Source organism: Podarcis muralis, chromosome 2, assembly GCF_964188315.1.
Source record: "Podarcis muralis chromosome 2, rPodMur119.hap1.1, whole genome shotgun sequence".
Classification (NCBI taxonomy): domain Eukaryota; kingdom Metazoa; phylum Chordata; class Lepidosauria; order Squamata; family Lacertidae; genus Podarcis; species Podarcis muralis.
This window is the reverse complement of record NC_135656.1, coordinates 31,358,383-31,369,468: the sequence shown is the minus strand read 5'-3', so window position 1 is coordinate 31,369,468 and position 11,086 is coordinate 31,358,383. Positions and strand designations below refer to the sequence as shown.

The following is an 11,086-nucleotide window of genomic DNA, read 5'->3' as shown; positions in this document are numbered from 1 at the left end:
AGCTACCAACATGAATCTGACCAAACTGCGGGAGGCAGTGGAAGACAGGAGTGCCTGGCGTGCTCTGGTCCATGGGGTCACGAAGAGTCGGACATGACTAAACAACAACAAATAGATAGGTCAAACACAATTGCAAAAGGAGAAGAGTGCAGTAGCTGGCAACAACAACTCCTTGTCAAGTGTATATTTGGCGGCAAACCTGGATTTGTTCTTGCGTTACATCAGCCAAACACTTATTGTACATAACGCCATTGTAGTTTCTTGTTCTACATATGACTTTTGGAGTGCTGAGAGAAATGTTTATTGTGAAAGTGTGTGTTCCTCGCGCAGGTGGATATTTTTGCAGCCTTGTAACAGACATGACTGGCATCAAAATACCAGTCCTTTTGTCTCCTGCCCCCTCAATTAAGAACTTACCCTTTCCAGGGAATGTTTGTTAAGAAAAAACTGTTGACAGTGACTGTTTGCAATATCTGAAAAACCTGTTTACAATATTAAGCCCACATCTCTTGAAAGACCTACATTGGCTCCCAGTATGTTTCCGAGCACAATTCAAAGTGTTGGTGCTGACCTTTAAAGCCCTAAACGGCCTCGGTCCAGTATATCTGAAGGAGCGTCTCCTCCCCCATCGTTCTGCCCGGACACTGAGGTCCAGCTCTGAGGGCCTTCTGGCAGTTCCCTCACTGCGAGAGGCCAAGTTACAGGGAACAAGGCAGAGGGCCTTCTCGGTAGTGGCACCCGCCCTGTGGAATGCCCTCCCATCAGATGTCAAAGCGATAAACATCTACCTGACATTCAGAAGACATCTGAAGGCAGCCCTGTTCAGGGAAGTTTTTAATATGTGACATTTTAGTGTATCTTTCATCTTTGTTGGAAGCCGCCCAGAGTGGCTGGGGAAACCCAGCCAGATGGGCGGGGTACAAATAAATAATAATAATAATAATAATAATTATTATTATTATTATTATCTCAAAGCCATGTCATATCGCCATAATCACACTATCTTTCATTGGTGATAGTCCTTATATCCATAGGCCAGGTCTATGGATATTTACTCAGATGCAAGTCCTACTGTGTTTATTGACGTTTACTCCAGTACGTGGGTTTAGGATTGCAGGGAGCTGAATGCCACAGAAGATGGCATCCCCTTGGCAAATTCTATACACAGTGAAGGGCAACCATCACACTGGGTATCCTCACCACCATATGGAGCAGAAATATTCACTGTAATATGATGGCACAAGATAAGAAGTGTTGAAGGCACAGGCCAGCATCATTCGGCCCACAAGCATAATGTCTATTCCCACTCTTGGCTGCAAGCTATCAAGTGGCTTGCATGTGCGCAAAAACTGGTCCTCAAAAAGCAATAAGATCCTAGAGATTGGCATATTGTCTCTAACTCCATGATAGCAAAGAGATCACTGTTAGGCTGAACTGCCATTCTTGGTGAGTCACACTGCCCTAAACAGGAAATGGTGGACCTTATAATTCGGACCTTAGGGTGAAGGGTGGGAGTTGATAGATTAATAATTTATATAACATATAATTCTTAACTAGCACCAAAGTTTGCTCTGACAAAATATTACTTACCTTGAGCCAACACCTGAATTATCAAAGCATTGTTGTACCAGCGCCAGCTCTAGCTCGAAGTCTGCTCTCTATCAGTGTTCACTTTCTTAACACATCAAAGCGCAAACAGTATGATCCTCCTATCCCTGAACTACGTGCTTTCTGGCCAGCGATAAGATGGTTCCTAATTTCCCTTGCACCGACAGAGACTGAAGATACAACAGTCTAGCGAAACCAAGCAGACTTGTAGGCATTGTGGGGGCCCAGAGTTGTCAGAGTGAGACCATTAGCCTTTGAATTACGTATGTGATCTGACAGGGCACCACACTGTATTATCCTAAGAGTCTGCTGGTTTCTCATCTTCTCAGCTAGGATAGCTGGGAAACAGACCCGTTCATGTGCTAATCCTATGCTGGTCCAGTGAGCAATGGGTTTACCTAGAACAGGAGTGGCTAATGTAGTGCTCTCATGGCCAAGGATGATGGTTGTTGTAGGCCAACTTTGGGTACCCCTGACCTAGATTTCTGGGTTCATGTTGAGATGAGTAGGGAAAAGGCATGCAGTGGGCCAGGCCTCTGGGAGACAAGGAGTCACAGGTCCAGTTATAGAGCTCTTTGGATCAGATCTTGCCGCTTTCCTTCCAGCCCTGTGGACACTGGCTTTGCCTGAGATGAGGATCAAATTTACTGGCTTTGCCTGAGGGTCAGAATTTTTCTCATTGCTTTACACTTTCCCTGAGCTACTATACAGTTTGTTGACCTGCCTCTTGAAAGCTTCCTGGCAGTGTTTATTTGCCCACACTCTCTGTCCCCATCCACTTACCCTCACCTCTCGCAATAAACTTCTCTTCTCCCACTGCACCTTGAAACCAACACAAACATGTTCTGTATTGTGATCTGCATGTTATCAGCTGCTCTACCCTAGCCAACCTCTTCTCTTGGGGAGCCTGTGGCCTAACATTCCATATATGGACCTTTTGCTATGTATAGTGGGCCATGGATCCAGATGGCTCTGGCAACCAGAATGGCACTCCCACTTTCCTTGTCTAAATGGTAGCCTGAATGCTGCTGATGTTCCTTCATGCTGTTAATACTGGCTGTTTGGGCTGGCAGGGGATTTGAGTTCCTTTGGAGGAAAAACCTTGGGAGCGCTTGTACGTTGGAGTACTTGTTGTTGATGGGCCTTGACCTCTTGCAGTGGAAGTGCTGGCTACCTCATAGTTTTGTCTGTTGCATGTAGAGAGCACATATGAAACCACCTTACATGAAGTCAGAACATTAGTCCATCCAGTTCAGTACTGTCTTGTTTGGACTGGCAGTGGCTCTCCAGTATTTCTGATATCCCAGAGATTGAAGCTAGGACCTGTATGTGGGAGGGGCAGGAGTGGGGTGTTCTGTGACATTTGTACCATTGCTGCAGGTTGATGTGCCCACCATGCACGGCTAGTGTCAGTTGGCAGAGATGCAAGTGAAACACCCACAGGCTACTGGATCTTGTTTTTGTAACTCTTCTTGTATTTAGGATTGTAAACAGTAGTCTTGCCATAGCAGCCACTGCCACAGTGGCACTACAGCACCTTTAGTAGAAAGGAGCACCTAAATATGTGCCTGACTACAATTGCACTATGCAGCATCTCAGAGATGTCTGAAGGTGAAGGCGATGTAGAAAACTGTGGAAATTTAATTTTGTGTGTTTCTAGCCCCCAGTGTGCAAAAGCATGGAAATACATGGGCAGGGTCAAATAAATGTTTCTAAACATTTCCTTCATTTTGTATTATTTGTTGCATTTAAAAAACAACAACAAACAAACAGAAATCAAAGCTGATTCAAAGTCGAATGTTAGCATCATGCTCTTCTCTGAGCTGGCCAGGGACACTGTTTATTGTTCAACCTTCTCTTCAAAAGCATCCCTTCCCACTCCACTCCCCGCAAACTGCTTTAAGAGCACACACCTTGATGGATGTACTAACAAGGGCGATGCAATAGAGTTCTTTACTTCACTGGACACAGGAAGCAGGAAACCACATATTTATGTTTAAAACAAAATGGCATTTAGACACACAGTATGGTTACGAGGGAGGAATTTGGAGTGCTTTAGCCATTTTAATATTTTCTCCCCACTATTAATACACCTGCCAACTTTGGAGGATGCAGCTGCCTCCCTCCACACTCACGGCCTCCTATAAGTGATGTATGTGACCGCAGAAAGTAATCAGGGCTTCCTAGTATGTGGAATTTCTTGCAAGAGGGCATGACTGTATCCACAGAGGACTACATCATAGCATAGGTTCTGTGCACAACCACTGAGATGCATAGGACAAAAATATCCTAAACTAGTTCTTCACTGGGAATATTTTGCATTTTGTAGTGAACTGATTTAATGGAAAATGCCTAATAAGAGACATTCAAGAAAGAAAGAGAAACCAAACTCCATGCTTCTTAGCAAAAAGCCTATGCAATTGGCCACTTCCAGGATAGACTGCTTGGAACTAACTAGCTTTTATGAGGCTGAGGAAGGCAAGAAAGCAAAAGTGGTCAAATACGGCATTACTTTCCATACCCCCCCCACCTGCCAAATAGAACTCAGGAACAAGTCAAGGTGAAAGGTGTGACAATATGGCCTTTGGACTAATAACCCAGCTTGTTTCATTGGGTGTCTTATCTAAAACCAACTGAGAAGATCAATTCTGGCCACTTCAAAACGGTGTAGCGAAAAGGAACACACTGTCATTTATGAAGAGAACATGGAACAGGCTGAAAGAGGTTCACTGTGTCCCAGAGGCCCTTCCCTTTGTGCTCCACTCCTTCCAAGAACAGTCTCTTCCAAGCACTGACTCCCCTCATCCCTTAAAACAGGAGCTCCTGTTTGGATAGATTTAGCTGCCCAATTTTCATTTGGTGAAGCTACAATCCAGCGAGGGCCCGGCAGTAAGAAAAGCCGAGTTGCCTATAAATCACATCCGATGGGGTTGAGGGAAGGAGTGTAAAACTGATCCACTTGTAACAGAGAACAGCCAGGAGTTCTGGAAGATGGCCAGAGAGATTTTCCCACGAGCTCAAGTTCTTGGTGCAGAAAACAGGTGGAAAGAAACAGGGCAACTAGTATTACTCAGGGTACCTATGCATGGTGCGGACCTGCACAATGCATCGTCCTTGCCCAGGATTACCTGGTGCAGAAAAACCTGTCATTTAAGTTAATATCCTGAGGAGAAAAGAGATCAGGCTTTTTCACATTCAATCTCTTTCATGGGGAGGAACAGCTCATGATGGGGAAAGCTGCCTGCAAGTCAAGGCACATCCCTGGACCACTACACTTCTATGCTGAGTGGTTAGTCATCACCATGCTTCATCAACATGCTTCTCCCCAACCCGGGCTACAATTCCCATCACAGTGTCAAAGAACTGAAGAGTTGGAAGGGACCCAGAGGGACATCTAGTTCAACCCCTTGCAATGCAGGAATCTCAACTAAAGCATCCATGACAGATGGCCATCCAGCCTCTGCTTAAAAACCTCCAAGGAAGGAGAGTCCACAGCTTCCCAGTCAACTGGGAAGGCTGTCCTTGTGGGTCATGTTAGAAATTGCAGCTAAGAGAGTGGCCCTGAATACCACCAAGAGAGCCTAAGATAAGCTGCTAGCAGGATCTGGTGCAAAAACGCACAAACCAGGGAGCCCTTCCAGGTGAGGAGGGACACTGGTATGCAAGAAAGTCTGCTCACACAACACTTGTTCCAAAGGCATTCGCCCCCGTGTATATTCTTTATAGATTCAGTTCCTTGCAGTGTTGGTACAAACAACAGACCCCCATCGTGCCGAAGACATTCATCCCACACTGGGCCATCTCAGTGGACAACCACATTGCAGAGAAAACAAGGCGGGGCACAGCTTCATGGAACTGCACAGCACCCCACCACCACCAGTCAGCAGGCAAATAAAAGCTTCAGGTGGGTGACAGAGCGCAGGACTTTCCCCTGCTCTGCTTTAGTCCTTTGGCTGCTGATGCCAACCGTTACTCCAGAACGACAGTCCCTCCTGCTGCCTCCAGAGCAGCTTTGATTTTCTCCGCTTCCTCTTTAGAGACGTGTGCCTTGATCTCTTGAGGAAGAGACTCTACCAACTTTTTCGCCTGCAAGAGATAAGAGAGCCGCTCCAGTTAGCCATGGAAAGGGATAATGCTGAACCCAAGAAGCTGCTGCTGCCTGCTCCCACTAGTATGGGACCCTCTGTGACTTCGCCCTTATCTCCCCACTTGGCAGATCACGCAGCCTAGAAGATGAGCCAAGCAGAAGCGTTTCCTAGGCTGAAGCGGCAGTATTAATTTTCAGCTGGCCAAGTTCCTGCAAAGAAACAGTAAGCCATTTCTGACCAGAGTCCAAATGCTTAGAAGAATCCTCTTTGGAGCATCATGATTCACAAGGGACCTTGCCACACTAGCTGGTACTATCTCAAAGGATGCAAATTCGCTTCCACTAACTGCATTAGCTCCTCACTTTCCTCATGTGAACGTTCCTTTGGCAGCTCATCTCTTTGTAATTTGCTGCCCCCAAGTGGTATGACCAAGGGCTCATCCACTCTTCACCTGACCTGTATTGTGTACTGATTAATTTCCCCTGATTACCATGTACTGATTAAAGGTCCATGGGCTTTTCTCATTGTTCTGTGACTGTGCCTTGTGAAAATTTGATCTTTCCTACTGAATCAGATCTTTTTTGATGCACAGAAAATCCAAAGAGAGATTTTGCTTAATGGAGCTTTAATTCAGCAGGTAGGAGCAGATTTTCAGAAGGCACAGCCACAGAAAAAGAAAAGTTCCTAGACGCAGGGGAATAAATTGGTACACAATACAATCAAAGTACAGGTCAAGCGAAATGTGTATTTGCCCTAAGTACTAACTGCGGACCTCATGTGGATATACCAGACAAGAGGCAGAGAGCATGGAGGTACTTCCACCACCATTAAATGCACAAAAGTAGCCCAAGTAGATGGGGCTACTTGATAATTAAGTTCTGTATGGCACAAGCAAAAGGAAACATGCCTCCCTCAAGCCTTTAGCACATTCACCTGTTAAGTCAGCCTTGAGCACCATCTGCTTACCTGGACAAGGTTTAAGCCTTGCATACAATTCTTCACCTCCTTGATAAGTTTCACCTTATCTGCAGCATTCAATTCAGTCAACTTGACTGTAAAATTTATCTTCTCCGGCTTCTTGGGGACAAAATCCTCTTCAGCTTCCTAGCAAAAAAGATAAGAACCCACTCACAATTGGCAACAGAAGCCTGACCCTCACATCCCTAAAGCTTCATTAGCCAATGGTAGTACCAAAGTTGTTCTAGCCAGATACAGAGGGAAGACCTAACAAGACTTGCATCAGCTACTCCTTCATTATTTCCCCTAAATTCTTGTGTTGAGTTGCAACGCTACTGCTGAATCTTTATTTTTATTTAACCATAATGTATATACCACTTGACTGCAACAAAACTTTTATGCGGTTTACAAGAACTGAAAACCATCAATGAAAAGTTAGAAGCAAGTAGTTAAAACATTTAAGAGTTGATCAAAATCAACAGTAAGCTAGAAAGCAGATTAAAACATCTCACCATCTATGCTAGTTCTCCTTTAATGATGAAGGAATAGAGACAGTAGGTCAGCCCAAAAGCCTTGTCTTAATTGAACACCAGCTTTTTATTATTGGAAGTGGCCCAATATCTAATCAGTTACTGGAAGTAATAGCAGGCGAATTGTTATTGACTTGAAAGGCCCAGCATATGGACCAGAAACTTCTGATTGTCCACAATGGGAAATAGGTGGCGGGCCAAATGGACATTTCATCTGCTCCACAAATGCTCAAGATCTTAACCAATGTAATACAAGCAGGCAATTTTCACTAACCTGCTGCTGTCCAGATGTTTTGGACTACAGCTCCAGATGGCAGTTGTAGTCAAAGACATCTGGAGGGCACCAGGTTGGCAAACGCTGATCTAAGGCTGGGAGAAGTATCATAATGTTGTATAAGTAACCTCCTTTGAGAAAGGAGACTTTGATGTGGAAATCTTCACATTTAAGGAGCACTTGCCTGCAGCTTTGGAAGTGTTTGCATGCAGTTTACGCAAATCCCTGCATTTTTTTGGGATGGGAAGATGATCTCAAAACAGAGCTACTATAAAGACTGTCTTGACATGGTACTTAGAAAATCTTAATAAGGGGAATGGGTCACAGAAAGGTGTGGCCCCAAGGTATTGGGAAGAAAAGAGGGAGGGGATGGGAGAGGGGGTGTGTGGGATGGTAAAGTGCATGTTCTTTGACATAGCGTGTGCGCGGGGTTGTTTCAGCGTCACTTGGACAGGTTCTCTTTCTATTCGCTTGTTATGTTTCCTTGGTGGTGTGAGAGGCTGGGGTGGCCTAGGATGTGGTTGACTGTCTTTGGTTGGCTGTGGTGGGATTTGTTATTAATGCCAAATCAACTGTCAACAAAACATCTACCACTGAGTATTTAATTCTAGTGAACGCTACTGACCAGGAATATAGAACTAAGAACTCAGTGCATAATTCGAGCCGACCTGTTTAGATCCAACAGCTCCCAACTTGATTCTTGATGTAGTATCAGCCCTGAGATGTCAACTGCAGTAAGAGTTATTACAACTATCTGCCCAATCTTAGGTAAAGGGTTTTAACATCCATGTCCAGGCTTCCCTATCACCTGTAGCTCAGGTCTTTGTGATGTCCACAATAATGACAGGGTTATCCTTGGTTATTGCAGGCCCAACACATCATGTGCTAGATTTAAAATGTTGCAGTGGCCTGAAAATATGTGATGCAATGGCACCCTCTTTTTCAGGGACAGACTATTCATGATTTTGCCTTTACACATGGACCCCTGGAACTAAACCTCACATAAGTGGCAGGCCCACTGCACTGGTGTTAGTGCTATTTACTCTTTAGATAGCTTAACGGCTTTGTGTGGCTTTTATATACAGTAAATGGTATTTTGGTTCTGAACATCTTATTTCTTAAGAGTTCATAAGACAGGGTATGTAAATAAATAAATGTGGCAAGACGACTGCGATACCAAGCACAACCTCAAAGCCCCTATTAGCAGAGAACTTTTCTCACCCCTGCATTCCCATCTCCAGTTGCTGAGTTTGTTATACACCAGTAACATCCAGGAAAATGTCATCTGACGAGTTAGCAACACTGAAACAACCTTTTTCATGACACTGCAGCAGAACTAACAGGCTGGCTGCATGCTTAGTCCAACAGCCTCAAGCAATCAACATGCCTGTTATGTAATATTTTGGTGCCTTCACACATAACTCTCTCAACAGAATGCTCATTTGTAGGGCTGCTGAAGTAGGGCTTTGTAGGGCTGCTGAAATTCAGACATTTGCCCAGCTACAGCTGCTACTCAGCCCAAATAAACAACAAGTTAAACAATTGATCCCTTACTGGAGCTGCTGCTTGCGCTGGTGGCATCATCCCTGCCATTGGCATGAGTCCCATATCTTGGATCTTGAGGGTTTTCTGAAGAAAAAGACAGAGTAAGCAGTGTTAAGAGAAATATTAATCCTTCTTCTATATTGTATGCATCACAAAAACTGGGGAAGGAATTCCAAAGCACCCCATCCCACTGTTACCGAAAAAGAGAAAGACACAACCAACAATGAGCTGTCTGCTGCCCCATCTTTCCCTAGTACAACAATCACCCTGCTTCCCATGCAAACACTGGCACCTTCAGCAGTTCATTGAGGTCAGAAATCTCCAGTAGGGTGAGGCTGGCAATGTCTTGAACTAGCTGCTGAATCTTGGGCGAGTACTCCTTGGGAACATTATCAAGAGGCGGAGTTGCCAAGGCTTCACTTCGCTGTGAGCTGGTAGTCTTCAGCATCCTAACAGCACATGCTCGTGGCTGATGCTGCCTGTAGAAAAATCAACAAAGAGTTTGTCAGCACTTCATGGTTCACAACATAAAGACCTGTGCAAGCAGCAAATGAACGAAAGAATGAGAACAGATGTGCTTCAGGAGAAACAGCGAGGCCACCAAAGTGAGAAGAAAGGGTGATATAAACATGGATTGGTGTAGGTGCTGTGGAAAAGGGAGAGAAGCAACACCTCTCAGCAGCAACAAAACTGTAGTGTAATTTTAAAAACAAATTTAAGGAGATGTCCATATTGTTGTTGTTTAGTCGTGTCCGACTCTTCGTGACCCCATGGTCCAGAGCACGCCAGGCACTCCTGTCTTCCACTGCCTCCCGCAGTTTGGTCAAACTCATGTTCGTAGTTTCGAGAACACTATCCAACCATCTCGTCCTCTGTCGTCCCCTTCTCCTTGTGCATCAGGGTCTTTTCCAGGGAGTCTTCTCTTCTCATGAGGTGGCCAAAGTATTGGAGCCTCAGCTTCATGATCTGTCCTTCCAGTGAGCACTCAGGGCTGATTTCCTTCAGAATGTCCATATTACTAAAAGGCATTTTTAAAAGCTTGAAGTGTTTTCCAATGTGAGGTGTAGAGAAATTTGTTTTCACACTGTGAGCTCCACAGTGGGATAACTCAGAGCAGATAGTTGTCAACAGAGCAGGTGATGAGCAGGGTGGACTGACTTCAATCTTGCACGGTCTACTCTAATTTTCAAAAAGGAAGTCCTCTGCTCCACAAAGCAAGAATGTATATTCATATCCTAGTAGGGCTTAAGTAACTTCAAATGTGCCTTCTTACTTATAAACATAAAAATTACCTTGGAACAAATCAAGAGCCAACTAATCTACCATTTTTTGTCAAAAACAGTCCAGACAGTTCACAGCTTCTATCTTCCGTTTCTACCCGGAATATTTCTCAAACTTGCTGTTTGTGACTAGAAACTGAATATTGAGAACAAAGGGGAGGGGGACACCTGCAGAGATAGCCCTAGGCTGTCCAGCAGAAACTGGCGAGTGGCTGACCTTCTCTTCGTGTTGCAGGGAGTTGGACTAGATGACCATTGGGAACCCCTTCCTTCAGTTTTAAGCTCCTACCCACTCCTAGCCTACTGACTAAAAGCAGGAAGTTTCTGGTTTTAAGTCTCGCCTCAGCCATAAAAACTAGCAGGTCGGCCTTTGGCGAACTTGCCACCAACAGCTTCGCGCCCTCGATGGTGATTTGGGGTTAGCGAGGGCGGCCCACCTTTCAGAGCTGTTGCGGGCACCACCAAACGGGAAGCACCCGAAGCAGCTTTGAACATTTCACGGCGGAGAAAGCGCGCGTGGGCGCCTCATCCCTCACGCGGGAAAGGCGGGGTTCCGATGGGAGTCTGGCACGTGAACTGGCCTAACCTCGACCTCTTTCGGGCCCCTCGGAACCGCCCAGCCCACCTCCCGCCTCTTGCATACCGCAGCAGCAGGCGGATAACGGTTCCGAGCCGGCCCGCGGGCAACATGGCCATGGCGGCAGCTCCAGGAGGCGGGCAGGACGGAGACACACCGGCGCTCTCCTCTGTCTCCGGCGTGCGAGCGGCAGAGGACGCCGAGGGAACGCTCTGCCCGCTCCTTCT

At 45.6% G+C, this 11,086-nt stretch overlaps 1 protein-coding gene across 1 annotated transcript; it reads right to left on the bottom strand.

Annotated features, from left to right (window-relative positions):
* Nucleotides 1–5,294: 5,294 nt before the first annotated feature.
* Nucleotides 5,295–11,058, bottom strand: MRPL12 (mitochondrial ribosomal protein L12). Its single transcript, XM_028715767.2, has 5 exons — nucleotides 10,926–11,058; nucleotides 9,295–9,481; nucleotides 9,012–9,086; nucleotides 6,663–6,800; nucleotides 5,295–5,694 (listed from the first exon to the last, which is right to left on the bottom strand). The coding sequence occupies exons 1-5, from the start codon at nucleotides 10,976–10,978 to the stop codon at nucleotides 5,578–5,580; spliced, it is 570 nt and encodes a 189-aa protein (XP_028571600.2). The 5' UTR covers nucleotides 10,979–11,058; the 3' UTR covers nucleotides 5,295–5,577.
* Nucleotides 11,059–11,086: the final 28 nt, after the last annotated feature.

Excerpts from the sequence above, each read along its gene's own strand:
- MRPL12 (XM_028715767.2), bottom strand. The coding sequence starts at position 10,978 with ATGGCCATGTTGCCCGCGGGCCGGCTCGGAACCGTTATCCGCCTGCTG. Across the intron at positions 9,482-10,925 it reads GTTATCCGCCTGCTGCTGCG|GCAGCATCAGCCACGAGCAT; the intron begins GTATGCAAGAGG and ends ATTTTTCTACAG. Across the intron at positions 9,087-9,294 it reads ACCTCAATGAACTGCTGAAG|AAAACCCTCAAGATCCAAGA; the intron begins GTGCCAGTGTTT and ends CTTTTTCTTCAG.